At 39.7% G+C, this 23,127-nt stretch overlaps 1 protein-coding gene across 1 annotated transcript in view; it reads right to left on the bottom strand.

Annotated features, from left to right (window-relative positions):
* LOC149313891 (low-density lipoprotein receptor-related protein 1B-like) overlaps window positions 1-22,332 on the bottom strand; it is a 734,124-nt gene extending 711,792 nt beyond the window's left edge. Inside the window, exon 1 of the mRNA XM_089523040.1 lies at window positions 22,012-22,332. Coding sequence (XP_089379166.1) covers window positions 22,012-22,332 — 321 coding nt within the window. The remainder of the gene's footprint in view (window positions 1-22,011) is intronic.
* Between the last annotated feature and the right edge of the window lie 795 nt (window positions 22,333-23,127).

Here is a 23,127-nt window from a genome sequence, read left to right as displayed (position 1 = left end):
ATATGATACTGAAGTAATTTTGAAAGCAACTGCACAAATCTATGTAAATCCCTAACCTCAATAACAAACTCAGATTTGAGCCATTTATGAGTTTTCTCAATATAGATAATAACGGTCGTACTTCCCCATCTGTTTTCACATAACCTTGGTCTTCTTGTTTCCTGCTGAAACCAATCTCAGTTGGATAGGCTATTTTCTTGTTATCAGTGCTCTGATCAGAGGCAGAAAGTACTTATAATCTCCCAAGAAAAATGCTCTCACTAGATTTCTAGGCACATTTTGGAGACCCAGGAGATTTTGATAGTTGAGATAAAGTTTTAATAAGAATCAACATGGCTGGATGCCTATCAGAAAAGAGATGGACCTCAGGACCTTTTGATGCTGCCTATTTCATGTGATAAGGGGAGAAAACAAATAAAATGCAGCAGTTTCCATTGCTTGTTTGTAACATGCACACTAGGAAACCTTAACACTGCAATAGAATTCACTGAATGTGATCCAAGCTCTCTTTCTAAATTTGAAAGTATGCTTTCTGTTAAGTTAAACAAGCATTTTTCTGTGTCTTAGTATTTCTAAATAAATTGCCATGTGAACCAACCAATTTCCCCATGATCTCTCCTTTCCTGACTATATTTTTTCTTGTGACTAGATAATGAATTTCACTGGCACGTTATAACAGGTGTTAGGAAGGAGGTTGAATCTGCTGTAGTCTCATCACAGTACAGAAGCTGAGTTAATAATTGTCATAAACTTAATCTTTTCTTATAACCTCCTGGGAAGGAAACCCCTTAGGACCCCCTCAACACACACACATCCAATTCCATTGCTAAATGTAGTTGGAAGTAATCTATCTTAGTGCATACAAAAGTTTCCCGACTACTTTCAAAAAAGGCTGAAGCAAAGTTCTTTCTAAGAGCCAGTATCAGTCAGTGTGTTTCACTGTTTTCTAATAGCTAGGCCATGTACCACTCAGTAGCTTCCGCACATGTTGGTTCCCACTTCTGCCATCTCATAGAGCTACCCAGAATGTGGGCTGGGATATCCTCTTGAATGATTGGCTGCTGAGTCAACCAATGTCAGATTCAGCATCAGGCTCAGGCCTTCTCAGCTGTAATCCATAAAGTTGTGGTCATTTATTTCCAATTGTGTGTGGTTGTGTTATTTTCCTCTGGGCTCATTCTGCAAACTGAGGACTATTTGACTGTTCCCTTTGAAGAATCACACTTTGAAGAATCATTGGGAGTTCAGGAATATAGAGCAAGCCCAGTTCAGTAGCCTATAATCAATGCTTCACTGCCAGATGGCACTGTGAATTACAGTGGCTTTTGCTCATGTAGATCACAATTTCTGTCATCCTGTGGGCCTTCCCCTAGCAGGCAGTCTGTGTATGGGTCCTATCAGATGGCAGACAGGCTGTCCAGTGCTTGACCCATGCTTCTTCCAGTACCAAGAACCTAACAGCTGTAACCAATAAAACTGTGGTCATTTCAACTCCAAACTCTCTCCTGCTAGGTGTTAAGCAAGGGTCTTTTCATGCAAGTCCTCCTCATTATAATTAGTCAAAGAAATATGACTGAATTGAACAGCAATTACCAATAATATGATTTCATCCTATTAAACCAAGTGATAAAACTTTATAAGCATATTTTGGTTGAAGGAACTCATGGCAGAGATTATCCATTTTATTCTCACAATAGTTCTAAGAATGGAAACATGCCCATGGATCCAAAGACATTGGCCCACTGGGATATTGGGTCAGTCTTCTTCCCTTCAGCCCACTACATGCCTTCAAAATCTCCTCCTGAAGTCTGGGAGAAATTCTAGAGTAGATCTTTGTGCATCGAGGGAGGAGAAGGAAAGAAGGATGAACCACTCCCTCACAGTTCCATTGACAGAACTGCTCCTATCAATGGGTAGACACTGTTGGATCCAGGTCACACTGGCTTGTCCAAGGTCACATCATAGCTAAATTGGCAACTAAATTCAATTATCTCCCACCCAAGCCTCACACTGTCCATTTCAGGACACTGAATCTTCAACCATTAGCCTTCATGCCTTCTCAAAAAGTCATGGATTTGTCCACTTGCTCCATGGACCTGTCTGAGAATATCATACACTTGTTGTCAGTAATTACACTGGCTCCCCTGAGTCATTTTGTAATTATAATATCTTACAAATCAACAGCTAATTCAATCCTCTAATTAGAGCTGTTGAGTGTAATGTGGTCACTGTTTCTTAGATTTAAGCACCATGTCCATACACTTTATAAATTATGATGAAATGAAGAAAGCCTTCTCCATTTGGTGAAAGGTAGAGAAGGGAATAAACTTATGATTCTAAAGGAAAAGAAAAGAGTCATTTCATACTGTGTAACACTACAGAATAATCAAGTACATCACAGGTATTCTATGGACAGAAATATCATTTAAATAATTTTAAGTAGCCATGGCACTTTCAGGGTTCTGGGAACTTATACTCAAGGTGTGACCACATAAGTTATAGAATCAATTAACATAGGCTTATGAGCTTTTTATCTATTTGTAGTCACTGGAAGATATATCACTAAACAAGTGTGTTTTATTTAGCTAGGTTGTTTTGGTGCAATAGAACTATAAATATAAATCAAATTCTATGAAAATCTGAAAAAAATGGCTACATTATCTACAAAAATAGAGGAGGTGTAATTTAAATGTTATTAACTGTTCAGAAACATGACTTAGATGAGACATCTCTGCTGCTACATTCTGGCACTTACTGCAGAAAATGCACATAGAACTTCACATCTAAAGAAGGCATATTGCTGAGATCTGAGTTTTGATACTTTCAGATGCTATACCACAGAGTTCTGTATCCACCACCCCAACATGACAATGCCAGAAAACAAAGGAGGATTTTAAGGTTCAGGAGCACTGATTAATTTTGTATGTTCTAAGTCTTTTGTATGTTCTAAGTGTTTGTAGGTTAAATTGCCATAGGTTTATAGGACGTCAAAGATAGGGTAAAAGATAAGACATCTATCATCTTCTGAGCAAAACAACCTGGAAACACATATTCCTTGATACAATGTGTAAGGGCACATTCAGACATAACTTTCTCAGCATTCCTGGAGCACTGACTCATAGAATCACTGATTTTTCCCAGAGCCAAGTAGCCAACTATAGTAGCTTTCCAACCTCAGCTTACTCCCTTCTTTGCTATTTGGTCAGTGCCCTGCTAAGTCAATGAGAAAGACTGTAGATGTGTTCACGGTGTTGTCCACAACATTTTACTGACAATAACTGGTTTAAGTAAATCGCAGAAAGATTTAATCCATACTACGGTTGCAATCCAGCTTCAATCGATCTTGGATGAAACGGACTATCTAGACCCATTTCAAACCGGTTTTCGGGCGGGCTATGGGGTTGAGACTGCCATGGTCGCCTTGGTTGATGATCTCCGTCTGGGCATGGACAGGGGTAGCGTGTCCCTGTTAGTGCTCTTGGACATCTCAGCGGCTTTCGATACCATAGACCATGGTATCCTTCTGGAACGCCTGGCAGGGGTGGGAATCGGGGGCACTGCGCTTCAGTGGTTCCGATCCTACCTTTCCGGGAGGTTCCAGATGGTGCAGCTGGGGGATGTGCGCTCCGATAAGAGGGCCCTTACATCTGGGATCCCTTAAGGAGCAATTTTGTCTCCCATGCTTTTCAACATGAAACCGCTGGGAGAGATCATCCGGAGTCATGGGGCGCGGGGTTATCAGTACGCTGATGACACCCAAATAATTTTCTCTATGTCTCCGACTGATGCAGTGACCAGGGATGGCATCTCTCCTCTCGTGGCCTGTCTGGAATCGGTAATGGGCTGGATGAGGGAAAACAGACTCAGCCTGAATCCAGAGAAAACGGAAGTACTCGTGATATGTTCTCCCGGCCCGGGGATGGCGGTGGTTCCACCTGTCCTGAACGGGATCACGCTTCCTGTGAAGGATTCAGTACGCAGTCTGGGGGTGCTTATTGACTCGTCGCTCCATCTTACTTCTCAGGTGGATGCGACGGTCAAGAGCACCTGCTATCAGCTTCGGCTGATACGCCAGCTGCGTCCCTACCTGGACCGGAGGGACCTTGAAACTGTAGTACACGCTCTGGTAACCTCTCGATTGGATTTCTGTAACGCGCTCTACATGGGGCAACCCTTGTACCATACCCGGAAGCTGCAACTAGTGCAGAATATGGCAGCACGACTGGTCACTGGTACTTCCAGGGCCAGTCATATAACACCTGTGCTTAAAGACCTTCATTGGCTGCCTATTTGCTTCCGGGCGCAATACAAGGTGTTGTTTATTACCTATAAAGCTCTAAATGGCTTGGGCCCAGGGTACCTGGAGAACCGCCTCTCTCCGTACAATCCGCCCCGCACACTCAGATCAACTGGGCAGCAATTATTAAGAGTTCCAAAGGCTAGACTAGTTACTACCACCAGGAGGGCCTTTACCACATTGGCCCCCAACCTCTGGAACTCGCTGCCCATTGAGTTCCGCTCGGCCACCTCCCTGGCCCAATTTAAGAAGGGGTTGAAAACATATCTTTTTGAGCGGGCTTACCCCTGACTCTATCCCCCGGTATATTTTCTCACCCCTCCGTCGTCAGCTGGTTGAGCTGGCATGAGTTTGCTTGTTTTTATTGCAATGTTTTAATATGTTTAATTGTATGGATTTTCTTGTTGTACACCGCCCTGATTTTTAGAAGGGCGGTATAGAAATAAATTATTATTATTATTATTATATTAATTGTAACAACATTATTCTTTCATTCATTCATTTGGTCATGAGAATATTAACAATATACAGGATGCAAAATTAGAGTAACGTAGCTTCTGGTATCTAGCACACATTTATATACTTAATACAAATTCAGCTAGGATCCTAGCTGACAAGTTTCCCATGAAAGGGTGTTATGAAAAGATATTTTCCCCCAACTAAGATCATACCTTGTATGCTAAAAGTCTCTCTAAAGTCTTATAGACCATTTGAAGTCTCATAATGCATTGTTGTTGTTCTTGTTGTGTGTTTTCAGGTCATTTCCCCCTTATAACAACCCTGAAGTGAACCTATTGTGGGGGTTTCTGGGGCTGAGAGTGTGTGATTTGCCTAAGATGACCCAGTGGGTATCCAAGGTGGAGCAGGAAATTGAACCCTGATATCACAGTGCTCGTGCTAACTACAGCTATGACCATACTAACAGCTATCCTAATGTATCTATGTGTTCAAATCCGTTCCTGTTTCAGCCTTCTGTACAATGCTCCCAAGGTAGCATAAAAATAAAAATAAATAGAACAGAATAAAATTTACCATACAGTAGCAAGAGTAATATCAGATGCATTACCCAAAGGATCAGTAACATCTCACAGAAGTTATTTTTTTTAAAAAAATCAACATGATAACTGGCTAAAAATCATTCTGGAACATTCTGGGGGGTAAAGTATTAGCTCTAAACGTTGCTATCAACATTAATGCTGTCTGGGCCTTTTCAGGGAGTGAATTCCATGTATGATTTCAATCTGTGGGGTGAATTTAAAGGGAACAATATCTACACACTTTCCTGCTACCTAGCCCCGACAAGCCTCTCCTGAGAGAGAGCACAAAGAAAGTAAAACATGTTTCCCTATCTCCTCTCTGTTGCTTTTGTTTGCTTGCTAAAATATATATCACTAAGAAGACAAACAAATAGGTTCTAGAACAGATCAAGCCTCAATTCTCCCTGGAAGCCAAGATGAATCAATTGAGGCTGACATGGTTTGGCCCCATCATGAGAAGAAATGAATATTAGAATAAGAAGAAAAAACACAATGAAGTGAGAAATGGTAGAAGGCAGTAGAAAGAGAGGAAGACCATGTGCCAGATGGCTTAGACTCGATTAGAGAGGTGCAGGCCTGAGCCTGCAGGACCTGAGCAGAGCAGTTGAAGCCAGGGGGTCTTGGAGATGTCCCATCCACAGGGTCACCATGAACTGAAGTTGACTCAAGAGAAGTTAGCAACAACATCCTAGCAAATTTTGGCAGAAAACCACTACAAACTCCTTGAAACAAGCAAAATACTTACTTTAAATGGGGTTTTCTTACTTTATATGGGGTTTGTACTGTGTTTTGGGAAAACCCTGGATAATAATAATAATAATAATAATAATAATAATAATAATAAACTATTTTCCTGGTTCCTGTCACAATTAGAGTGTGTGGTTTGCTGCCAAAATCTGCCAGCACAGTTTTGGAAGTGCTTTGGTGGGCTGCAAAAATGGGGTTTAGAACTGCTCATCCCTCTAGGACATGTTATAATGTGCAATGTAATCATTGATTGCAAGATCAGCAGGTTGGCAGTTCAAGGCCTGGATGCCGCATGGTGGGGTGAGCTCTCATCACTAGTCCCAGTTTCTGCCAACCTACCAGCTGAAAAGTATGCAAACACAAGTAGATAAATGGGTACCACTTTGGTGGGAAGGTAAACAGCATTTTGTGTAATCATGCTGGCCATATGATCACAGAGTAGTCGCTGATAAGACTGGCTCTTTGGCTTAGTAATGGAGATGAACACTGCCCTCTATGCATGAGACAACCTTATCAACAGGGAACATCTTTAACTTTACCTTTAGTTTGGTGGGGCACTAGAGCTCTCTGACTAAAGCTATAAATCTCAGAATTCTGTAGCATTCAGTCATGGCAGTTAAAGTGGTGTCAAAACTACTTAATTTCTTCAGCCAAGGCCTTACTTCCAAGATCCCCAGGTGTCTAAATATATTACCTCTCATGGGTCCACCCCCTGTTAATATGCATTTTGGCTTGTAAAATGTCTGTGGAAAATAAATATGATCTCATTTTAAATGGAAAGTGCCCTCAGTACAGTTTTTCAAAGCATCATCTCTCCCTGTATTGCCTTTCTAGCCCAGTACTGATGATGTAGATACCTGTCTGGATTCGATGTATATTATTAAATTTTTGTAATTTTTCACTTCCAGACTATAATAACTCTGTCTATTTATGTGCTCTCATTCTGTCCTAAAGTATCCCACACATGTCCTACTCACAATATTACATTTCCCATAGAAGTCTTGATTGCTCTTCTGATACACACCTTTAACAGATTGTAACTCAAGATGAGCCATATAAACATAAAGACTAAGACAAGTATGCTGTATCACTATTATATATGCCTATGATGTAATGTAAAATAACAATTTTCCATTATAATTTCAAAATGCACATAATTAATATGCTGACTCTTTTAAAGCAGCTTTCTTAGTTGCATGTTTCTTCCTTTCTTCTTTACATAACTTACTGAAGACTATCATATTTTCCCTACTGCTACAAGATGAAATGTAACAAATATTTTATGTTCGTATCCGAGACACAATTTCCCGTTCTTCTAAGAGCCTCTCCCTGTGTCTCACTCGCTCTCCCCCACCTCTCTCTCCTGTTTTGCATTTGTGCAAAATACTGCTGGTAATTTTGTATATTTCTTTATGTATTCTATCCACGAACAAGCCATCAAAGAGACAGAGGTGAATGTTCTGCCATATCTGAAGAGCTATAAACATGTGTATGGAGTCAGAATTTAAAGATCTTGTTGAGGACTTTATACCCTTGGGAAAGACAGCATATCCAATTCATTATTTTTTCTTCTGACAATGGTGTTATTAGGAGACTAGTAATACCAGTTTGCCATATTATTTGTGCCTGCTATTAACTAAATGCTAAAGCCCATCCTTACTGAGGAAATTGTTCTGTTTAAAAACAGTGATCTGAAAATCAATCTGCCTTTCATCCACCATGAGAAAATCTAGACAGCAATGAAAAATGCTATTAAAAATGATGACTGTATTTAAAATGTCATTACATTGCACACCCTTTGGTAACCTTCTTACAAACCAAAAAGCCTGAATATGCCATGGCTGTAGTCTAATAATATGTCCATCATTACTTTTGATTGTTAAGCAGCCCACCTCTTTTCATGGGCAAATATTTTGTAAGTCATTCTGTATCAGTCTGGAACAAAATGTCTTGATGAGACCACCCCATTCCTGTTTATAATGTGAAATGAAACATGCATGTAGACTAAACAATCTTACATTTAAATCCATTTCCATTCTATGTGGTGGTGGGGAAGAAGAAATGCACAATGCCATAATCTCAAGACATGGATGAGTTTTACTAGATTTTCTCAGGAAGAGGTGAAACCAGACATACAGATGTGGTTTCTGATGGCAGCCAGCCAGCCAGTACCTTATGTAGGGTGATGTCTGATTCTTCCATGTGTATACTTGCTAGAGTGGCTGACGTAGAAGGGCAGCTTCTGTCCGACTTATGTGAAGTTCTCTCATTTGTCAGCTTGCTTCCGCTCTGAGTGAGTGCATAAATTCTGAAGTATGAGTTTCTTCTTAATATTTCAACTTTGTATTCCCCGACTATGCTGACAGTAAGGTCACATTCTGAATTTAATCTATGCACATGCAATGTGCAAAAGGAAGAGGGACCTATTACTAGGACAGGAAGCAACATATTTGCACCCACAGGCAAATGCTATACCAGGGCCATGCACCTGGAATGCTAGGGTGCAATCATTTTTTTTTACAAGCCATGCCTTGGTTCAGAGAACTCTGCTCAAATTACCTCATGTCCCTTTTGCAATGTCCCCAGAGCTACTGGTTACAAGGGAAAGATGTGATGATAATTGGGGAAATGAAGGAAATGGTGTGGTTAACTAAGGTTAACTACCTTTTACCTCCCAGTTCAGGCACTGCAGATAATATAATGTGTGAACAAAAGCAAGTTTCCTTCTGCTTGCAGTGAAATACATTTATAGCTCTGCTATGTGACTAAAAATAACCATGTTCAGAAACTTGGCAATATATGTATTACCCGTTGCATAGCTGCATGCAGACATCTACATGTGGAAGCCTGTATATCAGGCTGTGATCTCTGCCACTTGCAGGAGAAGGCACATCACTTTGCAATATTTCCATAGCTCCCTAACTAAATTCAGCCATAACCAGTTGTTCCCTACTCTGCCAAGCAGTGTCTCAGTTCTGGTTGCTACTGATATACCTAGATACTATACTTGGGATGCAACAGCAAAGACATACTATTGTGCTAAATCTTATTGTAAATACACAAGGCAGCAAATGACCCACAAATAGTGAAAAGTGCATCTGTTGTATGAATGGCCAGAATATAGCAGGTATTATATAAGGATTCTCACATTTATTGGCATGTCAGATTCTGAACCTATGAAAGAAGGACTCAAGCTGAAAAGCACCTTGCATCACTCATAAAGGGCCTGAAATAAAATGATTATTTTTTAGATGGACTTGCTCTCCCCTAAGCAAACTCAGCTCTATTTCATGCCAAATGAAAGTTAGATGAATCTCATAATGATACATTATGACTGCTGGCACAATTAATTAGGGCTTCAGGAGAGGAGAGTGCAACTTTCAACTTAGTAAAAAGTGTCATACATGAAAAGTGAAAAATACTGGGGAAAGCAGATAAATACAGTCTGCTTTCCCCACATATTCTGAATCCATTGAAAATATTTTTTTTAAAAAAACCCAAAAAGCCAACATTGATTTTTGCCATTTTATAGAAAGGAAACCATTTTACTACACCATTGTATATGATGGGATGTGAGCATCATGGATTTTGGTATCCAAGGTGAGTCCTGGAAACAAACCCCACGAGATACCAATCCCCAGAAGATACAAAGGGGGAACTTCTGTGCAAGAAGAAAAGCTGACTCCATAAGAGAGTGGGAAGAGAATGAGTAAATATAAATAGGCCAGCATTATTCATCTGGGCATTTTCTAAAATAAGAAAGAAGAAGAAATATTATTCAGCTACAAAATGTGCATGTGTGTATGCATTGTACAAATGTTTGCACCACACCACTGCACTGTAATGTGATTATAGAAAGCAAGCAAGGCTAAATTGTGGTGAACAGTTAAGTAGCATTTGAAATGATATCTCCCTGTGTGCATGAATTAAGCCACAGGAATCATTAAAAAAAAACAACAACACACAACCAAACTCCACCGTCATCATTACACAGTTTTGTTTCCAGCTCTCTGCCTCTTTTAGAACTGAAAAAGCTTGTAGTAATAGAAATTTGCTATGCAGAATTTCTAATGTACACTAGAAATGGACTAATCTAATCTACTTCCCCTTCACCGCATCAAGAATATTATCATCTAGGCTTTCAGGAAGACAGTGCAATTGATACCTGCCAACAATCACTCAGTGTCATCATGTTTCTGTCATGAAAATTCTTCCAGGTTGCAGCCACTGGGGAAAGTCAACTTAGTATAGGCCCCATATTTAGAAGAGCTTTGATAAGCATTATTTGGTGCTTCTGAAATGAACAGATTAACAACAAATGGACTGAAGTTCACCTTATCCACATCCACATTACTGTTTTCACACAGTTCCAGAATAGCAGTAACCTCAGAGTAAACTAGCAACACATTATTCCATAAAGCTTCTTGTCACTATCATTACTGGTTGGCTACATCCCTGGAGGCTACATCCCTGGAGGACTGGCAGAGTGAGCAAGGGAAGTGATTAATGCCTCTCTACAGCAAGGCAGGGTTCCAACATGCCTAAAAGAGGCTGTGGGAAGACCTTTTTTGGAAAAAAAAAACTTCCATGGATCCTACTGTACTAGATAATTACAGGCCAATCTCCAATCTTCCATTTTTGGGCAAGGTGCTGGAGCATGTGATGACTTCCCAACTCCAGGTGTTCCTGGATGAGACGGATTATCTAGATCCATATCATTCTGGTTTTATGCCTGGTTATGAGACAGAAATAGCTTTGGTTACCTTGGTGGATGACCTACTCAGAGAACTGGACAGGGGGGAGTGTGTCCCTGATGGTTTTGCTGGACCTTTCAGCAGCTTTTGATACTACTGACCATGGTATCCTTCTGAACCGCCTCTGTGGGATGGGGCTTAGCGGCACTGTTCTACAGTGACTCCAGTCTTTCCTGGAGAAGTGCTCTCAGAAGATGGTGCTGGGGGATACCTGTTTGTCTCCTTGGCCATTGGCCTGTGGGGTCCCTCAGGGCTCAGTCCTTTCCCCTATGCTTTTTAACATTTATGTAAAACCGCTGAGAGAGGTCATCCAGAATTTTGGAGTAAGGTGTCACCTGTATGTGGATGACACCCAGCTCTATCATTCCTTTGCACCTAATTCCAAGGAAGCTGTTTCTGTCCTAAACCAATGTCTGGCTGCTGTAATAGACTGGGTGAGAGCAAACAAATTGAAGCTTAATCCAGACAAGACAGACGTGCTCCTGGTCAGTTGAAAGACAGATCAAGGAATAGGGATTCAGCCTGTGTTAAATTCAGACTGTGTTACACCTCCCCTGAAAACTCAGGTTTGTAGTTTGAGGGTACTTCTGGATTGAGCACTAAGCCTGGAAACCCAGGTATTGGCAGTGACAGGAATGCCTTTGCAGAGCTAAAAATTGTGTGCCAACTGCACCCATTCCTGGAAAAGTCAGACCTGGCCACAGTGGTACAGGCCTTGGTTACATCTCGTTTGGATTACTGTGATGCACTCTACTTGCCTTTGAAAAGTGCTCACAAACTCCAGCTGGTCCAAAGAGCTGCAGCCAGGCTGTTAACTGAAGCTGGCTAAAGAGAGCATACAACTCCCTTGTTGCAACAGCTCCATTAGCTGCACAATTCAAAGTGCTGGTTTTGACCCATAAAGCCATATATGGCTTGGGTCCAGGCTATTTGAAGGACTGTATCTCTCTGTATGTGCCTCTGAGAATATTGAGGTCATCAAGGGAGGCCCTTCTCTCTGTCCCACTACCCTCTCAGGCATGTTTGGTAGAAACAAGAGAAAGGGCTTTTGCAGTTGCTGATCCCGAGCTCTGGAACTCCCTCCCTAGGGAGGCCAGGATGGCTCCATCCCTGCTGTCCTTCCAGCAGCAGACAAAGACATTTCTATGCTGCTAGGCTTTCTTATGACAGGGATGATGTTTTGTTTTTGTCTTAAAAAGTTTTAAACTTTAACTTTTAATAATGTCATGTTTTTAATTGTTGGAAGTGTTTGTTTTTTAAATTTGTATTTTGCATGTTTTGTACTGTTTTAGATTTGTAAGCCACCTTGATTCCCTGTGCTAGGAGGAAGGTAAGATATAAATAAACATAATAAACATAAACATAAACATAAACATAATAATAATAATAATAATAATAATAATTCCTTACAGCTCCCAATTTGCTTTCTACCTTATATTTAGTCCTTATCTGCTTTGATTTCACCCTTCCCACTTCTACTAGGGTACCCTTTGTCATACTCGATGTGAGAATTATCTTCTATATCATACATTTCCACATGGACAGATATCAACATACTAGTTGTAATGCCCTTAATACAGAACTACCATGTGTTTGTAGCTGGCTATCTGCAAGTGTATATTTTGAAGCCACTGCGTAGCTGATATCTGATTTTAATCCTTGCCTATCCACTGAACTTGACTCAAATTATATTGCCTCCCTCAGTACTCTTGCTTTATCCAAGGCTGCCTCAAGGATTCATTTTTCTGGTCCACTCTCTCACTTCAAAACCACATTTATAAACAAGTCTGCAGTTAAAACACAGGAAAACAAGGAGATAAAGCAGAGGATTCCCTAGCCCAGGTACCATTTTATTGGACCAGAAAGTTTACCACATTAACCCTAGAATGTTTTTTTAATTAGTTAAAATAAAAATTATTTAACAAAGCAAAACAAAATAAACCAGAAGTTTAGTATTTCAAAGATTTAACAGCTTCCAGGAAATTATATGCCTGAGTGTTGAGAGTGACAATGTAAGCTTTACATCCATAACCTCCTATTAAACCAATCTCCATTTAGGATCTCAGACAACAAGGATAGAAATGTATCTTTCCTGAGAATCACAACTGGGATAAATGTTGAACTACATTTCCTAGAACTCACTGGCAATGCTGGCAGTGAATATTGGAAGTTATAACCCAAAGTATTGGATCACAGTCAGTGGGGAAATTATGGGAGCTGTTGCATAAAAAAATGTAGCTTTCCCAACTTTAACTTCTGCTGAAGGTAGACAGTAGTTCTAGCCTAGGTAAACCTACCACCTCACACAAGATAGCTTCATGCAGCCTAAAAGAAGGCTGAAGCTTTGAAACATAGTCTTTCAAAATATGTGGATATTTGAACACATGCAGTTGTCACCCTTGTAGCATGAATACTCCATGTACAATTTTGCCATGAGAACATTGCTGCCACCAGGGTAATTCAGCAAAGTAAATTGCAAGGAGATAAGGGAGGACTGGCCCTTCCCATTCTGTGTTTTGATAATATGGTTTGTTAGCTGAGGGTTCTGCCTGACTGCCTCAATTGCAACGTAATATGGATAAACACAGTGGCACTCTGCAATTTCCTCTAAGCCTTATTAAGAGTGATGACTGACTCAGAGCACTATGGGTGAGAGATGACTGATAACTGTTTTTATACCATTATATCTACCTATCAGGTATTTTTTAAAAATGAATTTTAACTTTAATCATTCCTTTCTATGTACAGTTTAGAAAAAAAATCCCAAGGGATCCATCTTTTTCTGTTTATGAACAGCTGTGAGCAGGAAACATGGTTTATGGTACAGTGGTTCTAAATTAACTCATTTATGAATCTCATTAAGATGCAAGCTAAATTTGATGTCCCCAGACAATTTCAATGGATTTCACTAGGTCAAGAATTTTATTTCATTAAAAGAAGGCAAGGTATTTATTTTTATTTAAAAAAAAAACAAATTTAAAAATCCACCCAGGTTCTTATGTTTGTTCATTTGTTTTTTAAAAAATTCATTAAAGCGGCTGAAAAAGCAAGTTAGATGAAGGTAATAGTTTATGTCTGTTTTCTTCCATAACTTCCCAGCACATCCTGTATTTCACAACTTTGCCCATTCTTCTATAAGAAAATTAGCCACCACATTTTCTAAATATTAATATCAATTCCTCCTCTCCCCCTGCCAACCCCCCCCCCCCAAAACAACAACAACCAGGACACGCAGAATGAACATCATAACTTCAAAATGCATTGCAATTTACCTAATTTCCTGGAACCGCCACCTGTTTGCATGTTTAATAAATTAATGTTGGGCCACTCTCGGTTAGTTTTTGGCACAAAAGGCTGTGGAAACAGAACACTCACAGTGGAAGGCCAGAGAATATAGAAAGAGACTGAAAAACAGAATATTAAAGCCAGGCAGAAAGAGAAAGAAAAAGGAAGAGTAGGTCGACGATGCTTTAATAGGAGTAAAGTCAGAAGAGCAAAGCTGCTTAAGAATGTGCTAGAAGCAATTTATTCAACTCATGTATTTTAAAGGTATCTATATTCTACCCTACATCAAATATTCATGGAATGGCATTCAAAAATTACATAATTTAGAATTAAAATTATTTAAATAATGTAGAAGCAATTTAATGAAATTTAAAACAAACTAAATTATATAAAATAGTTTAAACAATTGAAAACAATTCCAATAGCCCCAAACCATATTCTTATACTGATTCCAGTAAAGAACCTTAGACCTGGAGGCTTTGGTAAAAAGCCCCACTTTAGCTCTTAGCACCAAAATTAAGTCAAAGCTGGTACCAAATAGGCCTCCAAGGGCAGCGGGCACAATTGTGGACCCATAAGAGAAAATCAGGGTATCTTTATCTTTTGCCCTTCCAGCAGATTTTATTACTCAGGCAGGTATACATATAGAGAAGTGCTTCTTCCATTTTCAGTATCCCAGCCCATTTAATGTTTTAAATGCAACTACCAACACCTTGGATTCAGACAAGAAATAAAGAAGTAGCTAAGGGAATTAAGTTAAAACTAGTGCCATGTGATTTCTGTAAGTGCCCCCTTAGTCTCCCATTCCAATCAGCAAAAATTGTCATTCCTTTGACGGGAGTTGTACAACACATCTGGTGTACTTGGTTCAGATTTCAGATATACAAGTACTACTTTTGTACCATCTAGTCATCTCACAGAGACTACATCTGTGAATAATCTGAACAGCTAAGTATGAGTTCATGAAGTCAAAAACGTCTTCAGTCAAATAAAATGATCATTATTTTCTGCACGGAACTTTTAATCTTCCATTAAGTGGCATTTAGATTCTCCAGTGATACCGTCATCAAATTAAATATATTAATAGACCGATAAACAGTGGAGTAATCAGCTGAAATTACATTTTAATCAAAGGGCAAAGTAGGAAAAGGAATAGACAGAAATCATATTAGGTACTTCTAATAGCATTATAATTTTTCATTGTAGTGCTACTACTATGGTAACTCTAAATTGAAAACTATTAAAACACAATTTTCTAAGGTAACCTAACCCTTATATAATTCACAGGGATGATAGCATACTCTGTAGGGGAAAGGAATGTTAATTTGTTTCATTTACAAGCACTTTTCTCCAAACTAATTATAATTTAAAATATTGGTTCCCTATTTCCTTTTCAGATTTAGCAGTTTTTAGCAGACAGTGTGTTAGTTTGGGATTTGGGATTATTTAATCTTAAAAGTCCCCAATTTATCTTGGCAGAATTCATGTTATACTGCCATTTATTCTATGTAATCTACATTAAATCACCCAAAAATACTCCAGTACTGTTCTGTTAGGAATTATGATACCACCAACGAAACATTCAGAATTACCTGAATTATCTGGGAAAAGAATGGTTTACAATTCCTAATACAGTTGGTCCTCCATATCCCTGGATCCTTTATCTATGGATTGAACCAGCCACATTTGATAAAAATTATATAAATTCCAAAAAATAAACTTTTTTGCCATTTTATATTTAATGAGACGTGACTAGCCACAGATTTTTGTATCCCTGGTGTGTGTGTGTGTGTCCTGGAACCAAATCCTAACTGATAAGAAGGACTCACTGTATTACACTGTAGATTCCACTATAAACTATAAATGAGTAGACTGACTCAACAACATTTGAATGGGTAGTTCATTTTGTGTACATAAAAGCTCATTCACATGCTGTTATTTCAGAATTTGTCACTATGGAGAATGAAAATGGAACTCAGATGTAGGGCCATGCAAGTAAATTCTGTGTCTATATTTTGTTCTGTGGGTCTTCAGATACACTGTTGTGTTCAATTTAAGTTCTTTCAAACTTATGGTGACCCCAAGGCAAAGCTATCACAGGTAAACCTATCACAGGGTCATCCTGATTTGTTCAAAGAGGGTTTGCCATTGGGCTCCTCTGCTAATGAGATTGTGGACTTGCCTAAGGTCACTCAGTGGATTTCTGTGGTTGAGTTGCAATTTGAATCCTGATCTTCAGAGTCCTAGTCCAACATCCAAATCACTATCTCATGCTTCACCCAATTGCCTAATCTGGGCTGCAATGCTATTTTGCCCTGGACATGTTTCTTTTCCATCATTGGGTCTGCTTGGATTTTAGCTCTTTGTTCTCCTTCCTCCTCCCTGCATCCATCTTCTTTCTTTCTTGGTTGCCCCAAATCCTGTGCTTTTCCAATCATTTTGGCTTACCCTGACACAGTCTGATCTTCCAGGAAATGCTCCATTTTTCCAGAGAACTTGGATCTCTTCTGGGGGGTTGTTTGTTTTGAGAACTGCTGCAGGGTTCTTAGGGCCCCATCGGACAGGCCAAAACAAAGCTGCTTCAGGTCACATTGGAGGTGTGTTGTTTAACTGAAACACACATCTTAAGAGGCCAGAAGCCTCGCCAAAGCTATGCTGGCTTTGATGCAGGTTCCGGTTTCTTATGACACATGCTGCATTTAAACAGCATACCACCAAAATAACCTGAAACAGCTTTATTTTGGCCTGTCTGTTTGGACCCTTAGTTATTTTTTAAAAGTTTGCATGCAGCTTCACGCTGTTATGCCATAAGCCCAATACACACTGCCAGGAAGCGGTGTCCTGGCAGTGATAGTAGGGCTTGGGAGTGTGCACCAACCAGACACTCCCAAGCCCTACTACGTGCAGGTGGTTCCACTATTGTGCAGCAGCACCTACACGGGGGCATAGAGATGACACGTGGACATCTGAGCACCACATGTCTTTTAGCAGAAGCGGCATCATAAGGGCTGCATCGCAACCCTTACGATGCTGCAAAAAAAGAAGCCGCTTTAGGTGCTTCTTTTTTGCTCTGCATCAGTGGCATGCGGTCTGGTTGCTGTGGTAATGCTGTGCAGCAGAAAAGGCTGGCATTTCCCTGCCAGTCTGTACTACACCATAGTTAAATTTTCCAACTGCTGTTTCTGGTCAGGCATGGCTAGAACTCTGTAAATTTTGAAATATTGATAAAACCATGGAAAAATTAATGAATAGGAAAGACAGGAAGCAATTTTCATATTTCTAAGTAAAATGTTAGTATATATCTTCTCAGTTTCTTGGGTAGGGGACTAATTTTTGGCTTTCCTACTTAGATAGTACCTGAAAGTTTCTGAGTAACAGTGGGGCTTATATCTGTGTAGATGTGTATAGAAAAATAAATACAGAAGTTAACTTTTATGTTGCCCTTCTTCTCACTGACTTCTAAAAGGGGATGTAAGGAAAACCTGCATATATTCTAATCTTCAATAAGGGAAAACTGTCCCAGCTGATCAAGACACCCCACTGAAGCAATGTCCAACTGCTGTGAGATTTTTTTAAAATTCATTTTTGTATTATCCCTCTGCCCCCCAAAAAACAACCATTTAACTTTTTTAAAAATGGAAGTTTCCACAATTTTTGGTGTAGAAGATGGTGGGCTTGGTACAAAATTGAACATGAACTTTTTTTTTTTTTTTTTGCATAAAAATAGTATTTTGTGCAAGCAAGAACTTCACTGAAAAGTGAAAAGAAAAAAGTTAAAAATCATTGAAAAATTATGTTCAAACCGACCTCCCTTCCAACCCTCTGGACCCTCCTATATCTCCCTTCTTGTAAGTACAGTGGGACCTTGTAATTTGCTGGGGTTTGGTTCCAGGACCCCCCGCGGGTAACAAAATCCATGGATGCTTAAGTCTCATATAGTACAGTGGCATAGTAAAATTGTGTCCCTTGTATAAAATGGCAAAATCAAGGTTTGCTGTTTGACATTTATGTTTTTAAAATATTTTCAAGATGTGGGTGCTTGAATCCGCATATAAAAAAATCAATGGATAAAGAAGGCCAACTGTAATATGTATCACTGCAGGATACAGTACTTGTCTGAAAAGTGCAATGAAAACATAACAAAGATAAGAAAAATGGCAATATCTCTATGTAAATGAATTATGGCTTGGCATGTAGTCCTGATGTAATGCTGTGTCCATGAATGAGTGAGGGCTGAATATTATTATTATAATTTTATTTATTTATATTTTGCCTTCCTCCCAGTACAGGGAATCAAGGCATATAGTCATGACCTCAATTATTCACTCTGCTCAGTGTTATAGTTTACCTTTCTCCTGAGCTTGACTTACCATTGCATACAAACATGAAATTCTAGTTTGTCACAAAATGCTTAGTTAAACAAACCAGCTTCATTGAATGATGACTTCTTTTCAAGGGATTAGAGTTTGTCATTGAACCACAGCCTCTGGTTCATATGCAAGAGCAAGACAAAATTAGAGGAAAGTGAATCTAAGCACAATGAAAATCACATTTGGGCTTGTTGTATCACTTAAACCTTTGTTTATTATTAAGTGCTAACAAAGCCTTTGGGTCCTTCATTTGAAATACATAAGCACTCATTCTCCAGAGTCTCTGCTTAATTTCTCAGCTCCATAACTCCTTCAGCAATTAACCACTTTCTATCCAGAGCTTGGAAGGTTATTTTTGGACTACAGCTCCACAGACCCTATAAGCAGCATGATCACCATGCTGTCTGCAGGATTTGCAGCTTGAAAACTTAATTTTCCAAGCTCTCCTCAGAACAAAATGCAACTTCTATTAACACTGAACAATTTTTTGAAGATAATTAATTACACAATGAAATATTATCATTATATCATAATAGGTGGGAAACATGTCAACTATTCAATTTTAGAAGCATGAAAATACATGCATGAGTAACTGAGGCTCCAAGGAAGGGTGCTAGAAAAATAATCATATTAATGTATTATTATTCAATTATGATTATAATTCAATTATGATTTGAAATGCTTCAGAGACAAACCCCAAATATTTTACTTGGGAGGAGTGTTGTTGGGTTCAGCAAATGTTCACAATTATTGGCAGATGAATGCAGGTAAGACTTTAAAATCAAACCTCTCTGGGAGGTTTCTTCTTCTTAATCTTTGTAAGGCAGTTTATGCTGTAGTACAAAGGCACATTTATCCTTCATTTTTCAAGAAAGCAATAAAAAAATAAAAAGAGACTTCCTATTACCCTTTTGCAGGTCAGTAGCATTTGAATGACATCATGTACATCCCAAAGATGAAGGAAATGGCAGAGCCTTTCACTAAAATGTGTTAAAATAGATTTGAAAAATTATAATCTAAATGGCAATATGTTCCTCTTAATGCTTTCTATAAATGATTTCTGAAAGAAAGTTACAGCTTCATAGAGAGTTCTATACAGGATGGAAAGGATTACTTTATAAACTAGCTATGTGATATGTGTGGCATTCTGCCTTACTGCAAAGCAGACAGTCATTGAGAGAAGAGAAAAAGCACTGTCACAGGAAAGATCACCTGCCTTCACTTCCATTAGAATTTGACTCACAAAGACCTTTGAACCATCTACCCATCTCACATTTGAGAAACAGAAAAGGATAGGCATGGAGTGCACTCTAGGTCTGTCACTAGACTGCTCAGGGTTGCCTACCCTATAGCAGTATTCATTTTAGTGCACACAATTGTGAATAGGTGGCGGCAGCAATGGATTTTGGAATATTGTGTCCAGTTCTGGGCACCACAATTTAAAAAGGATGTTGAGAAACTGGAGCGTGTCCAAAGGAGGGCGACTAAAATGGTGAAGGATCTGGAAACCATGCCCTACAAGAAACTACTTAGGGAGCTGGGGATGTTTAGCCTGGAGAAGAGAAGGTTAAGTGGTGATATGATAGCCCTGTTTAAATACTTAAAGGGATGTCATATTGAGGAGGGAGCTAGCTTGTTTTCTGCTGCTCTAGAGACTAGGACCCGGAGCAATGGATGCAAGCTACAGAAAAGGAGATTCCACCTCAACATTAGGAAGAACTTCCTAACAGTCAGGGCTGTTTGACAGTGGAACACACTCCCTCGGAGTGTAGTGGAGTCTCCTTCCTTGGAAGTCTTTAAGCAGAGGCTAGATGGCCATCTGCTGGGGATGCTTTGATTTGGATTTCCTGCATGGCAGGGGGTTGGACTGGATGGCCCTTGCCGTCTCTTCCAACTCTATGATTCTATGATTTAAAAATAAAACACTTTCTAAGATCACACTATGCAGTACTATTTCAATATATTTTCTTAAACACTTGATGGCTGGGAGATGAATGCATGCATTTACTTCATAGAATTTTGGAATCATAGAGTGGAAAGAGACCACAAAGATCATCCAGTCCAACCCCTTGCCATGCAGGAATACCAATCAAAGCATCCCCAATAGATGGCCATCCAGCTTCTGTTTAAAAACCTCCAGAAGGAGACTCTACCACACTTCAAGGCAGCATATCCCACTGCTGAACAGCTCTGACCATCATAAAGTTCCTTCTGATATTTAGTGGGATTTCTTTTCCTGTAGCTTGAATCCATTGCTCCTTGTCCTGGAGCTCTGGAAAACAAGCCTGTTCCCTCTTTGATATGATGACATCCCTTCAAATATTTAAACATGACTATCATGTCCCCTCTTAATCTTCTTTTTATTATGCTAAACATTCCCTGTTCTCTAAGCCTATCCTCATAGGGCATGGCTTATAGACCTTTCACCATTTTGGTTCATTTAAAAAAGCATTGTGTGTGAATTAATATGAAACTTTTATCTTTTATGCATGCAAGATGCATTTTTGTCCTCAGGTAATGTTCTCTACAGAAACAACCCCTGTTTAAAAAAAAGAAGAAGACTGTGTTTTAAAGGCAACTGTGATGGGAAGTATCTTAGGCGGGGTACAAACCGCCGCTTTGCGGCGGTCTGCCGCCGCCGCCGGTAGGTCCGTGGGGGAGCCGGAGCCTTCAGACGGCGCGGCTCCCGCGCGGACCGAAAAAGAAGCTCCAAAATGGAGCTTCGTTTTCAGTCGCGTTTGTGACGTAGCGAGGCGCCAGGGGCGCACTCGCTACGTCATAAAGGCTGCGACACGTATGGACGCTCAGCGTCCGATACGTAAAGATGGCGGCACCCATGTGGAAGGGGCGCCGCCATCTTGTACGTATAGGATACGTACTAGGGTTAGGGGGGTGCGGAAGCACCGCCCCTTCCTAACCCTAGTACGTATCCTATATGTACTATATGGCGGTATGTATCCCGCCCCAGGGAGATGCAGCTTGGATGTGAGGTAAATCAAATACTTTACAGTATGTTGTGTTGAGCTTGCGATATTGACATTGTCTGTACTCATGAATTACCCATTAATTGTAATGATTTTGTATGAGTTCTCAATAAATGTAAACTAATGAATAATTATTATAATAATAAATTAATATGAAACTTGTACCTAAAGGATGCATCTATGATAACCCAATCACACTTACAATTCAGCAGCCCCTCAGTCATGAAGAGCCATGTGTGACCCATGCCTCTGGATTGTTACACTATGCTTCACATTCAAAAATTCCTAAGCAATTTGTTAACTCAACAGACAATGTTCTACATTGTCTACTTCATTACTCATGTGTAACTAAGTAACATCTCCTGGCCCAACTGCTCTAACCTATTTCACTAGGCAACAGCAGCACCAAGAGATGGAGGTCTGTTCTGCTGGTGATTGGAGTTCAGGGGAGTTATATTTCTAACCCTCTCCCACCAGAAAGCAAGGCTATGACAAGGAATTGTCATGGGGTTTCTGCTTCTGATTGTCACCACTCACTGGTGAGGCTGTCTTGGAAACCTCCTCCTGTGCTCCAGCTGCCAGTTGAAGAGACTTCCATCGCTCCATGGGGTTGCTGTCATTAACAATTGTGACAATATTGCCACAGTCATCAGTATGTAGGTTCACTGAATACAGAGCAGTTGTGGATCCATAACTCTCGGTTAGAAATCTAACTGCAATACAAAATGCCAGCAAGGGTCTATAAACTGAGTTAGCCATGTCCAGTTTTCCAAATGTTAAGAGGCCTGCAACCTCATCACTGTTAGGTGTTTTGGATGATGTGATCCCAAAATGCCCAACAACATCTAGATTATCCATATTTAGATTACATTATAAAACACCCCCATTTTGCTTATTGTGCACGAAACACATCAAATACAACAAACTTAGCTTTGTCCAGGAAATGTGTGACACCAAATGCTGCAAGGAAAGAGAAAATGGGTCAATAGCCAATCAGATTGTCCATATTCCTGGCAGAAATGTGCCCAAGGGAGGTTATCCACCCTTCCCATTGGTCCATAATTTTTTAAAAAAAATCTGCATTTCAATGGATGCCAAGAGCTGAATCACATAATTTTCATAATTGGCTATTCTTCTTTTTTCTCATAGAATCATTCTTATAGTATAGACATGAACACATTGTATTGCAAACCAGTATTATATATATTTCATATCTATGTAGGGTTAATGCATGAAGATAATACTTTCTGCTGGTCCTATGCCTAGCCTCTTCTTGTGTACACATGAAGTCTCTACTGAACAGAATATATGAATACATCAATACATTGCAATAGATCACAGATTTGACTTCCACTTATTTGTTTGTTTGTTTGTTTGTTTCTATGCCATCTTTCTCCCAGAAAAGGACCCATGGTAGCTCACAAGATATGCAAGGGCTTTGCTCAAAGGGCTTCTGCATGATTTTCATGGATCCTCCCTTTTCCTGAACCAAATCTCATACCATTCTTTGGATTTCTTTTCTACTTTTATGCTACATTTTCAGTCAGCTGAAGGAAATATGCTTTACATTATCCTAATATTCAATAGCCACTGTTCCTTAGGGGGCATTCGCACTCATTTGTTTTGTCCCAAGGAGCTGCAGATCACTGCACT

The sequence above is a fragment of the Sceloporus occidentalis genome, unplaced genomic scaffold (assembly GCF_023333645.1).
Source record: "Sceloporus occidentalis isolate IW3139 unplaced genomic scaffold, rSceOcc1.0.p SCAF_4, whole genome shotgun sequence".
Taxonomy (NCBI): domain Eukaryota; kingdom Metazoa; phylum Chordata; class Lepidosauria; order Squamata; family Phrynosomatidae; genus Sceloporus; species Sceloporus occidentalis.
Note: the sequence above shows the minus strand (reverse complement) of the source record. Positions and strands in the feature narration are given on the sequence as shown.